The 25,229-nt window shown below is 51.8% G+C and overlaps 1 protein-coding gene across 4 annotated transcripts in view; it reads left to right on the top strand.

The window, feature by feature from the left end:
- Positions 1-25,229, top strand: part of NRP2 (neuropilin 2) — a 130,636-nt gene that overhangs the window by 18,237 nt on the left and 87,170 nt on the right. For all 4 annotated transcript variants that reach the window (XM_075530360.1, XM_075530361.1, XM_075530362.1 and 1 more), the window contains exon 3: positions 22,741-22,922. In XM_075530360.1, coding sequence (XP_075386475.1) covers positions 22,741-22,922 — 182 coding nt within the window. The remainder of the gene's footprint in view (positions 1-22,740; positions 22,923-25,229) is intronic.

The raw sequence follows: 25,229 nt of genomic DNA, 5'->3' as shown, positions 1-25,229 counted from the left end.
AACTTGATAGCAGTGAGTGGTGAACACACACACACACACACACACACACACACACACACACACACACAGTACCCTGTTGCCGTCCAGTTGATTCTAACTAACAGTGAGTCCTGTGGAGAACTGTGGAGCCAGAGGAGAACTTCCCCCCAGGGTGAACCTTTAGCGAAGCAGACTGTCGCAGTATTCCCCCCTGGAAGAGCTGGTGGGATTGAACGGCCAGCTCGGCTGGTGACAGCTCAGACACCGCATCCCTGGCACTCCCTGGACAGCACTGTAGGCCACTGAGGTCAGCCATGTTCCCATGGGGCTCTCTCCCTTCTTAGCTTTGCACAGACTGCTCACTGGTTGGACTGTCTCTGATAGACACTTCCCCGTTGCCTGGCTAACTAACCTCTGTCAGGGTCAGCTCAGGCTGCCTCTGCTCCAGGGACTGACTCTTCCCTGGTCTCCCTAGCCTAAGTGATCCTAATCCCAGGTGGGTTTTTTGGTTCCTGGTCTTTGGAGCATCTAGTGGGCGTCATCTTAATGGCTTTCCTCATTACACAGAGTGAGCGCTTTCTGTGCCGCAAAGAATATTCCAACAGCCATGTTCTGCTCCCAAGGAGCGCCCACAGGTAGCCCCCACTCGCCTGATTCATAAAGAGGAAAACTTGTCCTGGTAACCCAGGCAGCGGGGTGACTGGAAATCCATAAGGGGCATCTGGGGGCGGGAAAGGTATGAGGAATAGGCCCCATGGAAGAAGCCAGGCCCCTCCTTAACTAATGCCACACTGTGCCCCCCACCCACCCACGTCCTTTTGATCCTCCTGGGGCCACTTCCCACCTACCTAGTGGTTTCTCCTAACAAGGGGTCGTCTCCCCCGTGGTTGCCTCCTGTGACTCAGAGTCATGAGACGAGATCTCCCATCCCAGCTCCACTCCTGGGCCCAGTGGGTGACACAGGCAAACTCATCAGTTCCTCTTTATCTCGGGGAAATGCACACATGGCTTCCTAGTCCCCGGTGCTGAACTTCACCATGGACTTCTGTCCGCAGAGCTGCTTTGTGAGGCGCCGTTGGTCCCGGTCCCTCTGGCTGGACTTCAGGGGCTTGGCAGACACCGGAGCTTAATGTACAGAGAGCTTGGGTCTGAGCTCAGAGAAATTTGACTAAGCACCTCTCTGGACCGAGGGCCAAATTCTCTTATGCTTATGCCAGCAGCTCTCCCAGGGACATTGCTCGGAGGTCAGCTTATGCATATTCATGGTGGCTGAGCGGGAGGGCACAGCTTTCAGAAGGGGAAATTTGGGAGCTGGTGAGCCTCGCCAAAAACATGGCGGGAGTGTGAAAGGCCAGAAAAAAACGGGTTCCTGCCCTGCTTCAGCTGGGAGGTCTCGCTTCTCGTCTGTGAGCTCACGTGGTTCTGAAGTTGGTGCAGGGGAAGCAGGGAGTAGCGGGTCATATTCTAACTTAACTATCATTCTTCATAAGTAGCTTCTATTTCTCCTCACCCCACCCACCCCACCCCCACGGCTTCTGCTTGCACCTAAAAATCAGGAAGCTCAGGAAAACACAACGCCCCAATTGTCAGAAAGTCTTCAGTGGAGTTGGGCCTAAACTGCTCAACCTTGCCCCTCTGGTTCCTCTTTCTCTCTCTCTCTCTCTCTCTCTCTCTCTCTCTCTCTATCTATCTATCTATCTATCTATCTATCTCTATCTTTATCTCGTTCTTATGAATTTTGTATTTAGAAAAGTGCAGCTGGCTCATTGAACATTGCTCTCCTCAAGGTTTTGGGGTTTTGTTTTTTTAAAAAAAACATTGTTGCCTGGTCATTTGCATTCAGAATAAAGGGGCTTCTCCAACCCCATTGCTGGGTTTGACTTTCTGGTGAAAGGAACAGTTAATCTAACTGAAGTCCTGGGTGTTCTGCCTTGTTCTTACTCACCCCCTTCCCTCCCTGCTCCCTTTCTCCTTCCATATCCCTCCCCCCTTCCCTCCCCCTCCATTTTGGATCCATGGGAGCTCCTGGGTGTTTGGAACACACTTTCTATCAACGGGGATGAGCATCCTCTCTCTTTCACTTCAGCTGTGTGCTTCCAATTGGATTCTGGCTCTCTGGGCCCATAGGGTGGGTACTTCCCAAAATGAAAATTGCCTAAACCATCCTGTTGATGCTAGAACCCAGCAGGAACACGCTGGCAAACAGAGGAAATGAGTAAGAAAGTCAGACAAAAGCGGGCCATCTCAGCAAGGGGGAAAGAGCAGCAGTCAGCATGCCCGCCCTCGGACGTCCGCGCCTCTTCCTCTGTGCACCGTGCGCAGCAAAGATGGTCCCGTGTCCTGGGAACAGGGTCCTGATAGGGAACCGTGGTCCAGGGCTGTGGCTCCCAAGCCTCGCTCCGCTCCTCTCTTGAAGGCCAGAAAGGACTGTTGAAGAAATCCCAGACAGCCCTTTCCCCAGAGCCGCCCCCTTGTTCAATTTGTTCCGTTCACGCTTGCTGTCTGCTTGGAAAATTCTACTCACAAGCCCCAGCTTAGCCTGAGTCAGTGCCACCCAAGGCCACCGTCTCTGGTGAGCCTCCACGCTCTCCTCCCTCTGGCCACTTGTGAAGGTCCCGCCCCCAGCGCCCACAGGCTGCTCTGGGGCCCACTCGACAGCTGCAGGCAGGAACCGACCGAGGTCATGGAGATGCTGCCAGGTCCGTGTGGCCGAGTGACCAAAGGGCAGGCCTCAAGGCTGTCTAAGCACACAGGGAGAGGCCACTTCGTCCCCGGTGGTGGTGATGAGGATGCTGCTGCTTCGGCCAGCAGACGGAGGCCTTTCGCCTGAGTCATCAGCCAACAGGCCGAGCGCTCTGGTTTTAGAAGCACACACAGTTGGGGTTTTGTGTTTTTTTTTCCGCTTCAGACATGAAAAAATATATGCATTTTAAAACAACCACCACCATCCAATGCTGACTTGCGTATGAGGCGCGGCTGAACCACGAGTGAGCCGTCAGGTGCGGTATCCCAGCCCGCTCCTGAGGCTCCCCCAAGGGGAAGCCAAATGGAGAGTCTGGTTCATTTAAGGACTGACTGGTAGTCTCCAGATGGGTACCTTGAAAGACATGTGTGAAAAGCAACAGGGAGGTGAAAAAGAAGCTGAAAATCCTTATAAGGAAGCAATCTTAATGATTCTGCATGTGCTGTTCTACAACAAAGCCTCCTCGTCCCAGCTCCTTAAAGAACAGTGCTTCATCTCCAGATACTTGAGAATTGCCCTTTATTGTGCCCGGCTTTCTCTTTTAGCAGAGCTTCCGGATTAATCCCTTCGAAGCCACTTCCCTTTCCTCCTTAAACAAAGCCAGGACTCAGGAAAGTCAACGCTTGATGATCCCGGCTCCTCTTTCTGAACACCAGTCTTGGGGACAAAGGCTGGGGATCAGTTTGGATGAGAATCTTTGTCTTTCCCGCCCAGGCCCCCCCCGCCCCAGGGCCTCAGTTTCCTCCGTGGGGCTTCGGGTAGATCAGCAACTGCGATGTCATTTTTGGACTTTGTCACAGAAGCATTTGGGATTCTACTCTTCTATAAATACTCTTGCTGTCACTTCCTGTTGTCAGCAGGCCTGCCCCCAGAAACCTTCCCCTCCTGACTCATTTTACTTGTTTTGCTACCAGTTGGTTTTGCTTCAGGAGGACTTCCTGGGTATTGAGGAGCTTGGGTTCTGGGCGTCGACCCTGTGCTCCCGTGAGTATAATCCAAGGTCATCTCTGCTAGTTCGCTCTACTCAGCCAGGAGCCCTTGGGCGGGGCAAATGGTTTTACACCCTGGGCTGACCACTGAAGGGTAGAGGTTGGAGTCCAGCCAGAGCTGCCTCTGAAGAAAGGTCTAGTGACCCACTTTGTAAAACCAGTGAATGAGATCCCTCTGGGATACAGGTCTCTGCTGGCACACAGGACACCAGCCACATGGACTTGCTGGCCAGGAGTTTTCTCCCAGGCAGGGCTCTCGGGTGTCATTTCTATGCACTGAGTTCGGGTGGGTGCTGAGCAGTTTCGTGCAATGTTGGCTTTTGTGGTTCCTTTGTTTGTTTGAACTACCGTGGCATAGACAGCATAGCATGGACTGGCACTGGAAGGCAGCGGGATCTGTCTTTTCTACTCATCCACCTTAGGATATCGCATACTGAGGGAGCAGAATAGGACACAGGCTTTTGGAAATCCCTAACCTCTCAGGAACTTGATTCTCTCATCAACAAAATGGCGATAAATCATTCATTTGAGAAGTATTTGTTAAATAGCTACAGTGTGCCTAGGCCTAGCACAGTGACAACATGGTGGTGGTGGTGGTGGTGGAGGTGGTGGAGGTGGTGGAGGTGGTAGTGGTGGTGGAGGTGGTGGAGGTGGTGGAGGTGGTGGAGGTGGTAGTGGTGGTGGTGGTGGTGGTGGTGGTGGAGGTGGTGGAGGTGGTGGAGGTGGTAGTGGTGATGGAGGTGATGGAGGTGGTGGTGGTGGAGGTGGTGGTGGTGGAGGTGGTGGAGGTGGTGGGTGGTGGTGGTGGTGGTGGGTGGTGGTGATGGTGCCGTGTGCTGTTCTGTGGGTTCCGACTCACGGTGACCTGACGCACAACACAGCGAAACTCTGCCCGGTCCTGCCCCATCTCAACACAGTCCCGATGTGTGACCTCACTGTTGCAGCCACTGTGTCCATCCATCTTGCGAAGGACTTCCCCTTTTGTGCTGGCCCTCCACTTTACCAAACATGATGTCTTCGCCCAGGGAATGGTCTCTCCTGACAACAGGCCCAAAGTACGTGAGGCCAAGCTTTGCCATCCTCGCCTCAAAGGAGCATTCTGGCTGTACTCCTTCCAGGGAAGGAGTGTTTGTCCTTTCGGCCGTCCACGGTACTTTCCATTTTCTTAACCAGCATCACAGTTAAACGCGTTGATTTTTCTTCGGTCTCCCTCATTCCGTGTCCAACTTGCTCATGCATCAGAGCCGATTGAAACTACCATGGCTTGGGTGATACCTCTGGGAATATCCAAAGAAGTCCCCACTGCCATTGAGTCAGTCGGACTTCCGCTGACTGTATAGGACAAAGTAGAACTGCTCCTTTAAGGTTTCTGAGACTATCAGTGTGTCCCTAGTGGATGACACCCACCCCCGTTGGGGTGGGGGGGGGAGCAGGCGGCAGAATGATCTAGGGGACTGCAGAAGCTGATAACATACTTTATCCTGGGTTGTGCTACAAATGTGTTTAATTCCCAAGGGGCCGCTGAGTTATTTTTTTTCTCTGAAAAGAGGGTGGGAGGCTAAATCACCTTGGGAACCTACAGTCTTCACAAGATCAGACAGCCTCCTTTTCCTCCAGCAGAGCACCTGATGGGATTGAACCACTGGGCTTGTGGTTGTAGCTCAGTGCTTAACCCACTGTGATCCCAAATCTTAGCTGAGCACTTCACACGTGCTGTCTCATTTAATCCCCGAAACAAAGACTTAGGAAGTCACCGGTCCTCCTCCCATTTTAACGGTGGACAAACTGGGGCTCCAAGAAACTAGACAAGTGGCCCACCTTGAAAAGGGCAGAAAACTCAAACCAAACTTATTGCCTTCGACTTGATACCATCTCCAGGGTAGGACAGGGCAGAACTGCGCCCGTGAGTTTCTGAGACTGTCACTTTCCCCACCTGCCGTATCTCAGCCCACCGGATCACCATTATGCCACCAGGGTTCCTCTGGAAGGGTCAGGGGAGCGTCCGAAGCAGATTCACCCACGCCATCGAGTCGATGCCAACGCATAGCCACCCTAGAGGACAGGGTAGAACTTTCCCCTGTGAGTCCCAAGGTTGTAGCAACCCAAGGCATAACCACACCACCAGAGTTCCTTTGTCCCAAACCGGGGTAGTCTACTTTTCTACCTGAGCTCTTTCCTGGGAAGCTCTATGGCTTCCGCCATACTCAAGGACATGATAAGGGCCTATTATGATACCAACCATGTGGGAATCCCACTTAGGCTAGGGAGATCAGGGAAGAGTCAGTCCCTGGAGCAGAGGCAGCCTGAGCTGACCCTGACAGAGGTTAGTTAGCCAGGCAACGGGGAAGTGTCTATCAGAGACAGTCCAACCAGTGAGCAGTCTGTGCAAAGCTAAGAAGGGAGAGAGCCCCATGGGAACATGGCTGACCTCAGTGGCCTGCAGTGCTGTCCAGGGAGTGCCAGGGATGCGGTGTCTGAGCTGTCACCAGCCGAGCTGGCCGTTCAACCGCCCCCCCCCCACCCAGCTCTTCCAGGGGGGAATAATGCGACAGTCTGCTTTGCTAAAGGTTCACCCTGGGGGGCAGTTCTCCTCTGGCTCCACAGTTCTCCACAGGACTCACTATGAGTTAGAATCGACTGGACGGCAACAGGGTACTCGTGTGTGTGTGTGTGTGTGTGTGTGTGTGTGTGTGTGTGTTCACCACTCACTGCCATCAAGTTGATTCCAACTCACAGTGACCCTGCCCCGTCATGTGTCCAAGACCGTGACTCTTCATAGGGGGAGAGTCCTGTCTCTGCCGACTGTGTGGTAAGGAGAGATTCGGAGGCCTGTCCTCCTGCCTTGCAGATGTAAACCTCCTTCCCAGTAAAGAGATGCCTGAGCAATGTGACTTAATGTATTTCCTGTCCAGGCGACTTCCACCGTCTCCTTAGGGAGAAGCGCTGTGGTCAGGAAGCAGGAAAGACTGAGATAATGGGGCCTCCCGCTGCCCCCACCCTCCCTAACCAGGGTCTCTGCAGTTGCATACTCGGTGGCCAGAAGTCCTCTTATGAAGCCTGAGAGGGGAGCCTGGCTGGCCTGGCAAGGTCCAGGTTATACTTGGGACTCGGACGCCTCTTCAGGTTACATTCCTACATAGCACTCTCCCTGAATCACGCTTCTCTCCCTGTGAAGAGAAGGCCAGAGGCCAAATTGCCCAGAGGAGCTCTGGCTTCAGCCTGGCTGGCGGGAGGCTCTGGAAACCCATCGGGGACACTGAGAATTCCCTGTGGCTCTCGAGCGTTGTCTGAAACCCAGGAGGGACCCTCAGTTTGAGTCCTCCTTACATGATTACAGATGGACTGCCCGCCGAAGCACAGCCACATTCTGATTCCCCTAAGGAACTGATGAACAGTAATCCGTTTCTGTATTGCAACAATCCTTGTAGCGACAGAAACAGAGCCACCTCCAGGTACATGGTGCAATCGCTGGAAAGAGCCAGCTAACGAGAGACCAGCTGGCAGCCGACCCCACACTCTCCATCCTTGACCAAGGAGTCCACCCTGCTACTTCAGCTGACCAAACATGTGGAGGCGGGGGAAACCACCCTGAGACGGTCTCTGCCTCCCACGATGGGGAAAGAACAGTGTGGGCCCAGGACATTTTGGCAATTTGGGGTTTTTTTTGAAAATGCGCAACGCCTTGCTCACGTATGTCCAAACTCAAGTGTGGCTGAGAATGTCGTTTTTTTAAAAATCTTCAAATGGAGGAAATCACTTGAGACTTGATAATACACAGTCCCACTCGGTCTGGCTTTCAACCTGACATCTTCTCTGAACCCCGAGATCCCAGGGGCTCATCTCTCACCCGTGTAACTCTGTGTAATCCTCCCATCTAATTACACTGGGTGAAGAAATTCAGTGGGAGATTCCGTGGTGGAGGGGGATACAATGGAAAAAAAAGAGGAAGAGAAATAAAACCAAGTAAAGAAATTCGATATTTTTAAAAAGGGGATGTGTCTATTTTTCTATCGTCATGGGTCCTGTCAAGAAAGAAATCCATTTTGTTTTGGTTTTCCTCCCCCTTTTCAGGGGCAGAGGGACATAAACCTTTGGATTAAGAGAGACGCAGAAGGAGATAATTTAATTCCGTTCCTCTACTTCTGCCTGGATAAATCATCTCAGGGCGGAATATATGTATCTATTAGCTGCCCTTGTCTCACCTTCTAGAAACAGATCCCATAATCGTCCTACATAATGGGACTGGGGCTCACCACTCAGCTCGGCTGATTGCAAAGGAGGTGGTGGTGTTTAATTTACATAATCAAAAAAATTTTTTCTACCTAGAAGGAAATTCCTTGAAAAATGTTTGCTGGGTCAAAATAAAATGTAAACTTTAAAAAAGGGGGAAGGAAGAAAAGGCTACCATTGAGCATTTATGTGTCAGAGAGGAAAATTGGCAGGACCTCTTTTGCCCTTTTCCTCATAGCTTTGCAGTCGAGGAGACCTGGCGGCGCCGTGGTTAGGCCTTGGCCTGCTCACCTGAAGATCAGCAGTTCGAAATCACCAGGGGGGAAGATGAGGCTTTCTATCCCGTAAAGAGCTACAGGAAACCTCCAGGGCAGTTCTTTCCGATTGACTCGACGGTAGTGAGTTTGGTTTTGGAATGGATAGCCATGCACCTTGGCATTCTCTGTCTGTCTCCTGCCGTGCACCATCTAGGTCTGACACCTCTAGGTGAGTGGTGCTTTGTAGGCACTGTGAGTGAGACACCAAGACCAAGGCCGAGAAATGACACAAGCAATGGGGGCCTCGTGTATATCAGAGTAAAATTGTGCTCCACGGTGTTTTCATTGATTGGCTTTTTTTTTTTTTTTGCCCAGCAGTAGGCTGTCGGGTCTTTTGTCTAAGCCAGTGCTGAGTGAGTTGGCTCAGAGCACCACCCTCTGAGTGAGCAGCAAAGGGCATGAAACATGCGCCTTACCCTAGAACCCCTGGACAATACCTGCAAGCCCTTCTTGGCGTGTGTCAGGAGATACTTCATGAGGAGCTGGCCATGTTGAAGTTTAACTCCCCAGCAGCCGTAGGGACCTGTTCTTCCCATTGTACAGAAGGGAATGCTGAGGCCCTGAGTGCTCGCACAAACAGATGGTAATAGTAGGGATGGGATTATAAAACCAGCGGTCTGTGTATTGATCGCCCCAGCCAACGCTGCCTCCTGCAGCCTGTGCCCCTCCGCCCAAGAGCTGTCACTGATGGTCCCGGTGCTTAGGTATTTGGGCCCTCTCTGATTTCTTTAGATATGCTTGACAAACCTTTTCTTTTTCCTTCTCCCTTTTTATGCCTTTCTTGGCCTCTTCCTGCCGTGTGGTCACCTCCGGATTCCGGCAGGGCAGTCAAGGAGAGAGAGAGTTTTGGAGATCAGTACAAAGCCGGAGGCCGGACTCTCCGTCAACACTCCCTGTCTGCCTGCCTGTCATCTCCCATCTCCCCCGCCCTCCCCACCCTTTCCGATTCCCGGCCATCCCCACCACCACCTTCACTGGCCATCATCCGGAATCAGAAGGAGTGAGGGCCAGTAATAGAGTGTCAGCGGAAGTAATTGATTCCTCACACGGGGAGAATTCTCCTGCCTTTCGTGTCAATGGAGCTGAACCAGAGTCTTGGAGGGTGAGCGAGACGTGTAAACAGTCCGTGGCTGAGCTGTCAGGGCCGAGCTAGACACACCAGAGAGTGAGGGCGAGGGAGATGGTGGAACAAATAATTGTTTTATTGGAAAGGGAAGGAGTAAATAATATTTCAGCCCAGGAGTTGGCAGTTGGTGAGAAATGGTTCAGAGCTGGGAGCAGGAGGACTCTCGTGAGGCAGGCTTGAACCCCAGAGTCCCCCTTTGTCTGGGGTAGGAGGTTTTCATCTCTAAGCCTCCCTCCCACCTCCCATTATCATCATTATTATCATTAAAATAATTACCGTAACAATTACAGTTGATGAGCCCTCAGGTTTACAGAGCACCTTTCATCTAAAAGTTCAAAGTGATTTATGTATGTGTCATCCCTTAGAGAGCCGTAGGAGGATATGAAAGTATTGTGATTGTGAGTTTATTCATTTATTATTTGGTTCTCCGCTGCTAGGGAACTGAGGCATACGCATACAGGCTGGAGTCCAAGCCAAAGGGCTGGCTACTGAATTGACAGATGGGATTCTCACGAGTCTCCCCTGATCCAAGGCCTGGATCCTTTGGGGTTCCCACAGCTCCTCCTACAGTGGGAGGCCCCTGCTGGCCAAGGCAAGATGGCCAGCCAGCCAGCTAGCAGCAAGCAGCCTGCTGGTGCCTGGGGGACAAGGAGAGGCTCTTCAAGGTCTGAGTCACATGGCACCCATCTTGTCTAGAGAGTCCCTTTCCTATAGAAGCTGGTGTCCTCTCTATACGTATGTCTCCAAGGGCTTGAGAGCCTGCAGCCAAGAATACCCAACCATCATCAACAGGGGCTGTTTTCACCCCAACAAGCCTCCACCAGCTTTTTGGGAACGGAAGGGGCACGGCTGTGGTGGGAGAGCCTTCAGGAAGCAGTGACGGCTGCGGCGGGATGAGAGTTGGAAGCCTCCGAGGGCTAGATCCAGAATCTCCACCCCAGCATGGCAACTGCCTCTTCCTGCTGGAGACCCAGTGAAGACCCATCACTTCCACACCATGCGCCTGCCGCACAGCGGTGACAAGTCGGCCCCTGCAGCCAGGAGAAGCTGTGGGCTCTGCAACCCAAAGCCCCAGTGAAGGAAACCCACCACCCACCTTTCCACGCAACCTACAACCTGCTTGGATTTTTCTCCTCGTTTCTCAGACAAGTCTTGTGTTTTCCAAGCCTTTTCACGGAGACTGGATAACAGCAAGGAGGGGGTCGAAAAAATGGCTGAGCGGGGACATCCTTGGACAAACAGGACTGTGTCAATACAGTGATGGATCCCTGGCACCCCCACAACTCCCCCCGTTCCTCACAGGCTCATGCATTTTGGGAAGGAGATGAGGAGCTATGAACCTGCTCTCACACAGACCCTCAGGGAGCACCTGGCCAGGCATGCTCTCTCAGCTGTGAAGGCCAACTGCCAGCACACCTCGGCCTGGGGATGCTCCCTGACTTGTCCTCCTGTAGCTAACCATTGCTTTGTGCCTGTCCTTGACCTCATTTATGAAGTAAGGGAAACTGAGGCCTGAGAGCTGGGCAGACCAGCGAGGCCTGTGACTTCTAGCGCTTCACCCTGGAGTACCAGTCTGGGTGACTGCTCCTGCCTCCAAGGGCGAAACAAATGGGAACAACTGTGGGCCCTTATTACCTGCCTCCTACTCTGCTATCAGAACCCTGATAGCACAGTGGTTGCGTGTTGTGCTGCTAACCATAAGGTCAGCGGTTCAAAACCACAGCCAGCAGCCAGGGCGAAAGATGACAGGGCTATCTATTCACATAAAGAGTTAAAGTCTGAGGAACTCACAGGGGAGGGTCTACCCTGCCCTCTAGGGTTGCTATGAGTCAGCATCGACTCCATGGCACTGAGGGGAACTCTGGGATCAGCACATGAAGTCAGATGACTGCAGAGGAAGTGGAATTTATCACTAACAGTGTGTACTCAACCCCTGAATTAAAGGCGGGTACTCAGAACCCACTTTCCCTTGGCCCTGTGGAAGAAAGGCCTGGCTATCTGCTTCCCTAAAGATCACAGTCAAGAAAACCCTACCTGCCACCCACAGGGTCTCCATGAGTCGAATTGGCAACAGGAAGAAAGATCCGCCAACCATGCTGAAGACTTTCCTGCCCAAAACTTTCCACTTCACATAGGCATCGGCTGCCCAGAAAATCAATCCTTCCTCCCTTCCTTCCTTCTTCCCTCTCCCTTCCTCCATCCCTCTTTCCTCCCTCCCTCTTTCCTTCCATCCTTCCTTCCTTCCTTATTGTTTCCTTCCTTCCCTCTATAAGTAGTTGTGTTCCAAGCAAGCCTTGCCCACACAATGCCTGCTCACCCAGAAGCTGAGCTGAGCCAGGCCCCGCAGCCTCGGGATGTGACGTGCGGGGTGCCAGGTGTGGCAGTGGGGCTCGACCAGAGGATGTGTGGAGGTGTGGTGGGGACTTTGCTGGATGTTTGCCTTGGTGAGGCTCTGCAGACACCCTCCTCAGTCACGTGGAGAGGCGTTCTTGGCAGTCAACTCCTTGAGAAACAATGGACGCGGCCGGGCCTGCTCCATCATCCCAGGGCTTCTGCGGAAAAACAAGCAGTGATTATAAATAGATGTTATTTGTAGTTTCTATTTGCTTGTCTTCAAGGTTCAGGGGGGAGCATTTCTTCCAGTTTGTTTTGGGCTTCTCACCCCGCATACTTCCTTCGCTGGGTGGTCAGGTTTCCTCCCTCTGCAGAGCCCCTGTGACCCTGGCGGTGAGGGGACTGCGAATCAGAAGCTCAGAACATCAAAGATCTGTGGTTGGAAGAAGGGAAGCAGGCGAATGGACTGTCTCCAGCCACTGTGGGCGGGCACCTGGCACCTCGGCAAAGACACAAACAAACGCAGGTTCCAGGAGCTGGGTGCGGCCTTGGGGTTTAGATAGCACGTCATTAGAGGGACAAGAAGGAGCATCCTTCATGGGAGGGATGTGTGGTAAGCATCTCCTGTGTGCGGCCTTTGGCCCAGACCTTGAAGTGCTCTCACTTCACGCCTTGGGAGCCTGGGCCCAGGGAGGTCTGGTGTGAGCTCTGCCAGGCAGGCCGCTTCCAGAGCGTGGGCTCTGAAACCTGAGATTGAGACAAAAAAATCCTGAAAAACAGGAGTTCTAGGAGCACCTGAGTGGATCCGTGTCCCAAGGTGTCCCCCTGAGATGGGTGCCCTGAGATGGACTCGATATTAGGGTGCTTCGTTCTTGACCCTCACATGCTTGCTACCCAAGGTCACATGCGTCTGTAACTCTTCTCTCCCCCAAACACTGACCTCAAAAGTCGGATGTTCTAGTGATCACCCATGGTCATGAAAATGGCCAGTTGGGCAGCTGGTGCCGGTGAGGCTTTGCTAGACCTGCTCAGTCCTTACAGCCATCCACGCTTGGGGTAGGGGAAGGGTCGCATTGCTGTCACAGAGCTGGAGCTGTGGAAGTGTAGAGGGGGGTGACTTGCCTGTTGTAATGCTGTTAGGGAATGCTGGAAGTTAGGTGGGCCTGCCAGAGAAGCCCCCGCTCTACGCTTCTCTGTGTCCCCAGCTCCCGAGGGGACAGATGTGCTTTGTGGAACAGCAGTGGAAGGGTCCCTCTGTTGTCAGCCCCTCCTCCAAGAAAATGTGGTCCTGCACAAACATAACCACCGACAGAACTCTGCAGAGCTGTCCTCACTTTCTGCAAGCTCCTGGGTGGATCCCACAGGACATCCATGGACTGAGACTGTGTGTTCAGAATGATACCGCAGACCCCGTGCCGCGGGCCATGTCTTCACGTAAGAGTGGGTCTGTGTTGTAAAACTACCACACTAACAAACACTAACGTGCTATCCCATCTGAACACTGACAAGCCAGATTTCTATGGCGTGAGTCTTCACACCATGCATGTCGAATCCACTCAGCGATTCAACTGGAGATTTGTTTATGGGTTTTGCAAAGTTCTCTAGGCTTGGTCCAAAGCACAACAGCAAGAAGCAGATTCTGTTAAGTCTTGTGTTCCATGTGCCAGTTTTATGAAAACCAGAGGCCAAGACGTGCCTTTACTACTACACCTGGCACTTTTTTGATTGCCTTTGTGCTGGGCAGTCTGGCGTTTCCATTGCTCCCAGCCCTCATTCAACAGTGAGGCTGAGCAACATGAGCCAACTACCTGCTGTCTGCAAGAGACACACCTTAGGCGCAAAGACACCGATTGGTTGAGAGTGAAAGGGTGGGCAAAATACTCCATGCACATACAGTAAGCAAAGAGAGTCAGCTTGGTGATGCTCATAGCAGGGAGGCAAAGGAAGGGTGAAGTCTGTGTGCCCTGCACTGAGAGTGCCCGGGTTCAAAGCCCAGCTCTGACTTGCTCTTGTCATATGACCTTGGCCATGTCTCTTGACCTCTCTGAGCTTCACACTCTACATCTGTAAATGCATGAGAACCTAACAGATCATGGTGTGAGGAGTCAGTAAAGTAACAAAGAAATCCAAGCCAGGCCCATAGTACACATTCAGTACACATGAACCCTTTCCATTGAGATGCCCATGAAAACCAGCTGCTGCCCAGTTGATCCTGACCCTTAGAGGCTCCAATGTATGTCGGAGTAGAACTGTGGGGACTTGGGTTTTCAATGGCTGGGTTTTTCTGAAGTACATCAGCAGGCCTTCCTTCCGAGGCACTCGGCTCTTGGTTAGAGGATGACGAGAGCATTCACCGTTCACACTCCCAGGGACTGCATCAAACCAAACCAAGCCAAACCTATTGCCAGCAAATCGATTACAACTCAGAGCAGCGCTGGAGGACGGAGCAGAAATCCCATGGCGTTTCCACCTCTGGAAATCTTTACCAGAACAGATCGCTGGATGTTTTTCTCCTGCAGAGTAGTGGGTGGCCTCGAACCAGGGCCCGCTTACTTAGCACCTGAGCGCCTCACCCCGGGCCTAGCAGGGCGCCTTGACTGGGACTTCGTAGCAGCATCTTATTAAATAAGGAAAAGGAGAGACCCAAAGAAAGGAATTCTGGTTCTTAAAAACCCCACTTTCTGTAAAGGGGGGCAGGGTGGTGAGCTCAGATGCAGGCTGCCTGGCATTGGAGTAGAACTGACTCAAGAGCTCAGCAGCAAGCACACCTACTCCCCAGCCCCTGGCGTCTCCAGAGCCTCTTTGGGGTGGGGGAGAGTGTGTGAGTTGGGCATGACAGTGTTGTTTTCTCCCTCATCTTTTCCCTGCAGGTCTCAGTGTAAGGATTAATAAGACAGCATTTGTAGATGTCTTTGAGCTCCCTGGAAGAAAGGCACTCCAGGAGGTGATAAATTCTGTGGCCTGGATAATCTACTCATGAAATATGGAATTTCGAAAGTGTGAGAAAAATCTCAAATCACTTTGACAGCATTTTAATTATAGTTGATTTGTTTGCCGCTAATCGTGAAAACGCTGTCAGCGTGATTTGAGATGTTTCCTCCACTTAAAATGTTATATTTCATGTTTTTTGAGTCACGAGGCAGATACACCCAGAATAGCTCAGCGAATGTGTTGCGACACAAAGGCAGTGGACAAAAAAACATAAAATAAAGGTCCTCCCGAATCAACGCCATCCCCTCCAGGATAGCATCGGCCAACAGGGCGGTCCTCTTAAGAGATGACGCCAATGTCCGCTCACCCTCAGTTAGTGATTCACCCCAGAAAAGGTAGTGTGCCCCACTCCGTGCCGGGGCTCCAAACACTACTACAAATTCACAGGTGAAAAGGCAAGATCCTTGCCCTGAGGGTGCTCACTGATTATAAGCAAATCAAGTCTACCAGCAAAAACTCCCCAGATGATGATGAGAGCTGATAGGGAAATAAGCGGCTGGTGAGCTCAAACATGAGGCCTCTGAGCTAGGGTGGTCCGGAATGGCCTCTCTGAGGGCAGGCACTTGGATGGAGGGCTGAACCCTGGGAAGGACCCAGCCGTGGAAAGAATTGAAGAGCTAAATGCATTGCAGGCAGGTGCAATGGGAAAGAAGTCCACTGCTCTCCAAGAGACTGCCTGTTGGAACTCACCCATTGGCTCTGTGTGGGAAAGACCTGCTGATCTTCAAGGATGGCAGCCAAGAAAACCCTTGGGCCAGGTCTACCCTGTCGCATGGGGCTGCTGGGAGGTGGAGTGGACTCAATGCCACCCAACAACGTTGACATTGCTGGCAGAGGAAACAGCCAGTGCAAAGGTTTATGGAGGCTGGAGAGGATTTGGCCCCAGTGTTGTATGATACAAGAGCCAAACCCCGTGTCGTGGAGTCACTTGTGATACAGGGCAGGGTAGAACTGCTCCGTCAGGTTTCTAAGACTGCACATCTTTACAAGGACAGACATTGTCACCTTTCTCCTCTAAAGGAGTAGACGTTGGGCTTGAACTTCCAGCCTCGGGGGTAAGCAGCTTAGCTCACTGTGCCTCTAGGGCTTCTTCTGATGACAGCAAAGTGCTGACCTCAGGACTTGCCCACAGGGCTCGGCACTTGTCAACCCCAATCCTGTGGAATGAGTAACCCCAACCCCAGTTGCTGCCAAGTGGAGTTGAACTCACGGTGATGCCATGCGTGTCAGTAAACTGTCTCCTGTGGGGTTTCCAGTGGCTGCTCTCAAGGGCCTTTCTTCCGAAGCATCTCTGTGGACTCCAGCCACCTGTGCCAGCCCTGCTCTGATCCACAGCACCTAGGGACTACTCCATGATAGACCAGTCTCCTCACGCGCAGTTCTGTGTGGCACCTACGAGGCAGATGCTCCCCGGGGGCAGTGGTTTCTCCACCTCCATGAGGGGGCTGGGCTTCGTGAGTCTTCCAGCACCAGCCTCTCTGGCTACCCTGGCCTGTTGGTGCCCTCCTGTGAAGTGGACCCCTGAATCGAGTTTGGGAAAACAGAAAATCCCGTCCCACGTTTGCCTAGCGATGAGATTGTTGCTTTTTCATATCTCTCCTGTGGACTCTGAAAATGAATTCCACTGTCAAGATTCCCACACCCCAAATATGGGCTTGGGGAAAGAAATGAAAGACTTTGAAGTTGAGCGAGAAAGTACAGAAAGCGTTCTCTAGACAAATGCTCAACAGGCAGATGTCAGAGTCTGTGAGGAGGAAAATGGAAAGGCGTTCGGGGCGGGATTTGAGAGAGAAGAACCAGGTGTTGGAGATGTCGACTCTACTTCAGTCCAGGAGCGAGTCTACGGTGATCATAATAAGGGAGTGTTACAGCTTTGAAAGGAATTTTTTCATTTGAGAGAGATTATGAATAATGAAATGCAAACACGATAGTTAATATGTCCGTTAGCCGATGTTTGTCTCCACGTGGAAAATGAGTAATCTGTTCTAAGGGGACCGGCTTTCCAGATTATCCCACTTGACTGTTGTTGGGGTGAGTGCTCGACTGGTACCCCAGATCCTTTTGCCAAGCTAACACTGGAGATTAGGTGCTAGATGCAAAGCCAAGTTTATACTCAGGCCGCAAACCTCCTGAGCCTCCGCTGAACTCCTCACAAATGAACCTGACAACACTGACGTTTCTAAAGGGAATTTTCTCCAGCTGTCGCAAATCCCTAATAATAAAAAATGTCCCCAAATGAGTCAGTCACACAGGAGGTAAATGAGACATTCTGTATGAAGTCAGCATGTCATTGAAGTGTACCTTTGTACAGAAAGCCCAGCCCGGAGATCATGTGGTTAAGTGGGGTTTCACTGCAGGGCAGAACTAGAACACTGGAGAGAGGGGATTGCAGCCTGCCAATTGGAACTCCGGGCCACTTCCCCCTGAAGCAAACCTGATAGAGACCCACCCCCCCACCCCCGCCCTCCTAAGAAATCCTAGTAAGGGATGATTATTTGCTATACAAAGAGATTCACCAGAGGAGTCTTTTAAATAACAAAGCTCTGAGAAAAATTTTAATAAGATTGATTTATAGGAAACTTGGAAAAAATGCATGCTTTCATTCTATGTGTTTGTAGATATCTGAGGATGTATTTGTAGCTGGCCTCTATGAAAAAACAAAAGGGGCGGGGGTGCCTGGGGGAGGGTGTTGGACAAATGGTTCAATGCTCCGCTGCTAACTGAAACGTCAGTGGTTCTAACCCACTGCCTTTCTAGCGAGACGAAACCTGGCGATGTGCCCCCTTCCAGATGCAGTCGGAGGAAGCCCTCGCTAGGTCTGCTTTAGCCCCAGGGAGTTGCTGTGAGCCCAATGGCCCCTTGGGCACGCCACAGCAGCTACTGAGAAAACCCAGGCAGCCTTGCAGACAGGCGTACATCGGCAGCCCTGTCTCACAGCGGCTTCTGTTAATACCCCGACCGGCTCCATGGGTGCGTTAGTGCCCTGAGACCCCCTCCCACTCCAGACCAGGTAATCAGAGAACTCCAGGGCTCTTCTCTGTCCTTCTCTCATTTCCTAGAGAAACTGAGACCACAAAGACGGGAGCGATCTAGCAATCGTAACAAATAAAAATCCACCCCCAAAGCATTTTGAGCATGGGCAATGCGCTGTGTGGCCTGATTCGAGGTGTGCTGAGGCCCCGTGTCTGGTTTAATCTTCGCTCTGACGCTTCGAGGTGCGTGATGACCAGGTGGCCGCGTTACTTCGTCTGCTGAGTGGTAGGGGCTGGATTGCTTTCCTGAGCTCTTATCCTTTCAAACACACCCGAGTGGAAGCAACTTTATATGTTGCCCACTTATTATTTTAAGTGCAGGCTCACTGTCAGCGATGTAGAGAACAGGAAAGAAAAAAGTAAAGTTGACCAAGTCTACCACGCAGGTAACTCACTCAGCGCCTATCTTAATGCAGGGTTTTTCCCCCTCAGGCTTTTCTTGGCATATACATTCAAAAAGTACACATAGTCCTAAGTGTGTGTGTGTGTGTGTGTGTGTGTGTGTGTGTGTAGGCTTCAAAAAGCTCATGGAAAAGGAAATTAGAAGATAATGGAATTTTTCCACAAACTTTTTGAAGCTGTGTGTGTGTGTGTTGTCGTTAGGTACCTTTGAATCAGTTTCAACTCTTAGCAATCCATTTCTGTAAAGAAGACAGCCCAGAAAACATGATGGGGCAGTTGTCCTGTGACACACGGGGTCGCTATGACACACGCACATTTTAAAATCTGATTTTTTTGAAAACCTACTAGTATGTGATGAGTGTTTTTCTATTAAAAATATTAAGTCTAGGCCTGCAGAACTATTTACTATAAATATGCCAACATTTATGTGTCTGGCCCCTGATTCTGCACATTTTGGCATTGTGCTATTATAAAGAAAGTGTCTTTTCATTTTTTTGTGGTTTTTACAAAGACATGGGCAAAGCTTGCAGAATTCCTGGATTACAGGATGCGTGTGTATTGATGGCGTCCCATTTTGCCCAAATGCCCCCCACGTTGGTTGAACAGATTCACACTGCTGTGTCTGCTGCGCCCCCCTGAGTAGTCTATCCACCACTCAGCCTCCGACCGCTGAAAAGCTGTGAGCTTCTGGCGTGGGCTGAGTCCACCTAAAGTGCCTTGTAAGAAAGGTCTGACTGTCTACTTACCCCCAAAATTGGTCACTGGAAACCCAGTGTCCCAGAGCTCTATCCTTGACACATGCAGGCTGGACCCAACGTTCCTGATAATGACACTCTGACAGGGACACAGGAAGCCAGGTTGTGTGACACACTTTTTTTTAGAGGTTACTATGTAATTTAATTCTCATAACAATGCGACGAGAAATGTTTTAATACCTCCCATTTACTCTTTAAAAATTCTTCTTTAATAGTTTTATGGGCATGTAATTAAGTTATCTTACAATTGAATAGTTCGATCGTATTCACAAGAATTGTGCCATCATCGCTACCACCAATGTCAGAACATTTGCTTCTTCCTTGCTCTCCTTGGTGTTAGCTTCCGGTCTCCCCCTAACCTCTCCGGCCACTCCCCTAGGTAAAATTATTAATCCAGTTACTTCCTCTAGAGAGTTACCGAGGCTGGATTTCATACACAGAAAATCCTTTTCAAAGAAACCACCGCAACACAACCCAACAACGATGACAAAAAAAATACAGAGGAAAACCTCGATTGAAAATAAAGCGGACTGTATTAAAAACTGTAATGACTTTAGCCTGCACCCAAGTGAGATCAGATGACGAGGTATTAGCGTTAACCCAACGGCAGTGTCCACGGCCAGCTTTGGATGCTTCTGCCAGATGGCAGGCTTTTGTCATGCCTGGACTAGGCTCCGAGGGGCTCACTGGGGGCTTCATCGACGTGGAGACTCTGCAAAGGGATAGTGGGGCTCCCTCTGTCATCTCTCATCTCCTGCAAACTGGGTGCTCAGGATTGAAGCTCCGATCCCGTTCCCTCCTTTGGACTTGGAGTTTTTCATTTAGAGTCCTTGGATCACACAGGCTGGTGTGCTTCTTCCGCGTGGACATGGTTGACATCTCCCTTCAATGTTTGCTTGTTTGAAAGCACGCTATTCTTCCCGACAGCCCCGCACCGTCTGGTTTCTTCACCGTACTCTGCCGGAGCATCCTTATCTGCAGTGATCTCGTTGTAAGGGTATCGGGTAGGACCGTGTCGTGAGTGCTAATTGTTCATAGATTAGAGCGATGATTGAACGAGAGCTCCAGATCCACTCATAGATCATGGGCTCTATGCCTCTGCCTCGCTTTGGAGACATCGCTAGCATTTCGTTACAGAGAACATCATAAATCATCCCCATGGGGAATAAGGTAATTCTATGGATCGTATCATTAGTTTAGCCAATGGCGTCCATTTAAAATACTGCTGAGAGAAGGCATTTACATATGCATAGTCCAGCTTTTTTGGAATGAAATAAATGGATTGTTGACTTGTACAGACGAAAACTTATGTGACTGGACACGGTGTACACCAATAATGAGTGTCGAGGATAGGGCAACATGTCACTAATGCTCATTCGCCAAGGCAGCACCATGACTGTCAGACTAATACATGTATAGTAACAGTATGATCATCCTGGGCCACCCTTCATGAGCACCCTTGCAGCAAGAGCCCAGATCCAGATCCAAAGACCGCCAATTCCATAACCTTGGCATCGAGGTTGTCTGTTTATTCTCACACGAGGCATTTCAGCCTTAAGTCCAAGGGAGTGTAAGTTGGCTCCTTAAATCTAACTACAGGTGAATTTAAGCTAAATTCACCCCTGGTGAGGTTCCCACATCTAGACCTGCTGGAGTGACCTCTGAGAGTCCCAGCAGTCTATAGAGCACAGGGCGTGGGTCGCCAAGGGCTGGATAGAAACGAGGTCAAAAGTGCCCAATTAGGAACATAATACCCAGTATTCGGTCTTTGGGGTCTATGTAAGTAGTGTTTTCCTCATTCACAGCTTGTCCCACCTAGTTTACCCACCAACAGACGTGTAATTCCCTTCTCCAAGACAGACATGTCTGAGCCCCATCCCCACTCCGACCCCGAGTCCAGTAAGACTGGAATTCCCATGTACTCTTAATACCCCATTACTGAGGCTCCGAAAGGTCAAGCGACTTGCCTTAGGACACCTGCTAATACATGGCAGAGTTGGGATCGAAACTCAGGCCTGCCTCATTCAAGGTCCGGGCCTTGTCTGCCCAGGGCCACGCGCTCCCTGCTCTGGTGGGCGGGGTCAGATCTGACCGGTGGACACAGGTAACGGTGCCAATCCGACTTTGAGCAGAGTGCTGGACTCACCATTCTTCCGTTGTGTGTGGAGGGGCCTCCAGGGTCACCTCACACGAACGCCCCCCCACCCTTCCTGCCGTCTCCCTCCACCTCCGCCCACCTCTTCCAGCTACTGGGGGGACAGGGCTGCTGATTTCTCTTTGCCCGGACTCTCCCCAGCTTCCAAAACTGCAGGATTGCAGCCCTCGGGGATCTGAGAATGATCTTACGCTGGTCCACTCCTTACGGTTGCTTCGCTGGCCTCTTTATTTGCCACTGGCTGAGCCATCTGAAATATGGCTCCTGGGGGTGCTGAAGACAGGCCTCGGGCCACTGCCGCTAAACCAAGCCATTTCTCCTGCAGGCAGCTGGCTCCGGAGGCCCGTGTCAGCGTGTGACAGGAGCGGGCGGCCAGCAGCCCGGGAGTGCAGCGAAATTTCCCCTCCAGGAAGAGATTTGTTATGTGTTGTTTTAACAGGTTGATGCAAAATAAATAAACAGAGAGGGAGGGAGCGGGAGATGGATGGTTTTCAGTAAACAATGTTACCGTGGCCAGCGATTTGGAGGGAGTTGGTGGGGGGAATGAGTTTCCCACCTAAGCGGTTGTGACAGGAGTATTAACGGGGGGCTGAGAAGGGGATCACAAACACAGCACGGTGACGATTCCCAGAGCACACACCAAGGCTGAAAAATGTGTCTGCCACACGAAAGCAGCACGTTGGGCGTGCGCCAGCCCGAGCACCCGCCACAACCCCCAGGTGCCTGCCACCCCCACCCACCTGAGCACGGCCCTCCCCAACCTTACAAAAGGAACACGGCCCGGCTTAGAGAGGGAGTCTGCCTGCCTCTTGCTGAAGTTAATAGTTCTGGGCTCTGAGACTCAGGTTCCCTGGGGATTCTCACACACACACACACACACACACACACACGGGGAGAAAGGTTTTTATGGCCTTATCTAATATGATGCTAATTCCTTTTTAAAAACATGTTGTTGACGACACACTGCTGATGTGAACTTTGCAGTCATCTCAGAAAGGGAGGCGGCGCACAGTGCAGACGTCCGTGTCACGTAGACAGATAAGAGGGTGGGCCCGGGGGAAAATTCTTCCCGTGGGACAGGAAAACCACGGAGTGGCTCTAAAACCGGCCCTGGAAGCCCGGAGGTGCCCCCATACCTCACACACGCCTTCCCTGGCCATCCCATCCTGAACCTCCTCTGACAGAGGGGGCTGCACGGAGAGCAGCCCCCACCAAGGCTCCGAGAGACCTTGATGGAGCAAGAAACGGTGCCGTGCTGCTGACAGAAGAAATGACGTTTGCTTGGAGATCTTGGATGGATTGGTGCAACTGCTCTTGCATGGGCATGAGGCACAGAACCTGGCCTTCCGCTGCCTGCCGGTGCCAGCCTGCACAAGCAGCCCCGAAGTGCCCTTTGTTTATCAGGCGCAGCGTCTGACTGACACTTCTCAATGCTCAATTCCTTGCTGGAGCATCAGTTCCTGGGCGCTGATGTTGAGTCATATGGAGCCTGACGTGCTCAGGGCTGTGGCCTGTGGGAAGCAGATCCCCAGGCCTGTTTCCCAAGGTGTCTCAGGGGAAGGGAAGCTGGGGGAGGACTTGAACCGCCAACCTTCCAGGTAGCACTGGAGTGCTTGTGTGTGCACCACGCAGAGATGCAGCATGTAGAGTTGCCCTTTCGAACACGTGCCCCCTTGTGCCTCCCTAGGTATGACTTCATTGAGATTCGGGATGGGGACAGCGAATCCGCGGACCTCCTGGGAAAGCACTGTGGGAACATCGCTCCACCAACCATCATCTCCTCGGGCTCCGTGCTCTACATCAAATTCACCTCCGACTACGCCCGGCAGGGGGCAGGCTTCTCCTTGCGCTATGAGATCTTCAAGACAGGTAGGTCAGTGTGGTCAGACCTGGGAGGTGGGCGCTTTGGAGAGGATGGTGCACGGCCATCTGACGGCCATCAAATCCATCCTGACGCACAGCCACCCTACAGGACAGGGTGCAGCTGCCCCTGGGGGTGGCAGAGACAGTAGCTGTTTACGGGAGTAAAAGCCTCAGCTTGGGGGCCATCGTGTGCCAACACCGAGTTGCTTCTGACTCACAGGGGTTCTATAGGGTGGAATAGGATTGCGTTATCTTGTTCCTTGACTGTGCTCCCTACCGAAAGAGACAGTCAGCTCTTTCTCCTGTGGAGTCAGCTTAGCTCCTCATCACCGCGCCACCAGGGCCCCCAGCCCCAGAGGGGAGGTTGCGGTCTTATCAACGCTATGCGCCAGACAGCAGAGGTGAGAGACGGTCAAGGCGACCCTAGAGATAGATAGCAGGGAATGTAGAAACCGTTTAGGTCAATAGCCAACTCTCAAGGTCAGACTGCAGGGCTGGTTGCAACAGTAGAGCCCAAGATAAATAAGGAAATGACGGGGGGTGGGGGGGACCACTCCTTAAAAGAACTTGATTTTTCCATGCTTTGGAAAATCTAAACAGCCTTCATCAGAAAGAAATCAAAGCCTGGTTGGTTTTTCTGATAATTACGGTTTATATGGTTTCATATTGCTTTTCTTTCCAATGACACGGGCGTGCAGGGGAGGGATGGGAGGGGGGGGAGGCCTCATCCTTAGAGCGTTTCCAGTCACTAAAGATTTCACTGTGACTCTTTGAGACGGGTTGTGGAGTATCTCTCCAATATGGACCCTGAAAGAGCTCCCCTGGCAGTCCAGATGTCCTGTTGGTCTCCACTGATGTCCCTCCTTCTTAAGCCCAAGTGGAAGGAGCCCTGGCCATGTCGTGGTTACGCGTTGGGCTGCGTGCGTTGTGCACGGTGGGCAGTCTGAAACCCCCAGAAACTCCACTGGAGAAAGATGGGGCTTCGTCCTCCGTAAACAGGGACAGTCTTGGAAACCCCCAGGGAGGGGCTGTGAATCGGCCTTGACTCGATGGCAGTGGGTTCTGAAAAGCCCAAAGGAAGCTGCCCTGGGAAGCCATCACAGAGAGACTGGAAAAAGAGGCGGAGAATGTTGTACTTCTGAGCTGTTTGATTTCCGTGACAAAAAGGCAAAAGCAGTCCATTCCAACCCCTGGTAACAACGCATGCATGCGGCCCAGGAGCACTGAGCCGCCTAGGGCCCTGGTGGCTGATCCTCCAGGAGATCCCCAAGCCTTTATCCCAACGTGGAAGAAAGTGGACACGAGCCTCCAACCTCTTGGTGAGCCACTGAGCTCAGCAGCAGCTTCCACTCAGCTCCCGGCCATCCAGTGGGTCCAACTCATAGTGACCCCTTAGGGCCGTGGGGGTTTCTGAAACAGGCGGTAATTCTTTATGAGAGCAGACAGCCTCCTCTTTCTTCCAAGGGATGATTGAATGGTGGGCTTGAACTCCTGACGTTGTGGCACAACTCACTGCCCTGCCAAACTTGTGACCTTTGAGCCGATTCTGGCTTGCAGTGACCCTACCAAACGGAGCAGAACTGGCCCCGTGGGTTTCTGAGTCCGTAGTTTTTTATGGGAGGAGAACTTCCTCTTTCTTCTTCCAAATGGCTACTGGGTTTGAACTGCTGACCTTGCAGTTAGCAGCCCGATGTGTAACTCACCACACCCCCAGGGTCAAACAACAACAAAAAAAAACCCAAATTCACTTCCACAGTCAGTGCTGACTCATAGCGGGCTCCCACCCTGCACCCCGTGAGTTTCCAAAACTGCCACTCTTCCAGGGAGCTGCTGGTGGTTTTCAAACAGCTGGCCATGAAGTTCACCCAAGCCATCACCACTAAGCCACCAGGGCCAGCCCCCCATCAACTAGCATTTTAGACCCTGAGCATATGGGCCAGTGAGTACTTGACTTGCTCCGCTCCTTGGTGTGATGTTCTGCGTCTCCACGTAAGCAGTCCAAATTGTGTGCTTCCTCTTCGCCTCCTGTGAGTGGAGCGTGTTATCTCAAGGGCTCTCCTTCCCGATCCCCCATCCCAGAGGGATCCCCCATCCCTCCACGAGTGATTCCCCTCTGCGGATTCACAACCAGTACATGGGGTTCTGGTTCAAAAGAGAGGGCTCAGCCTTGTCATCGAGAGGCCTGAGACCGGCGCCTATTGAGTTCAGTGTGAGGGGAACTATTCACATATTTTCTTTTTCACAAAACACTTCTTGAAAGCAAGTGGTAGCTGCTGAGCGCACTTTTTATACCCAGGCTATAAATATTTGTTG

Source organism: Tenrec ecaudatus, chromosome 13 (assembly GCF_050624435.1).
Source record: "Tenrec ecaudatus isolate mTenEca1 chromosome 13, mTenEca1.hap1, whole genome shotgun sequence".
Taxonomy (NCBI): Eukaryota; Metazoa; Chordata; class Mammalia; order Afrosoricida; family Tenrecidae; genus Tenrec; species Tenrec ecaudatus.
Note: the sequence above shows the minus strand (reverse complement) of the source record. Positions and strands in the feature narration are given on the sequence as shown.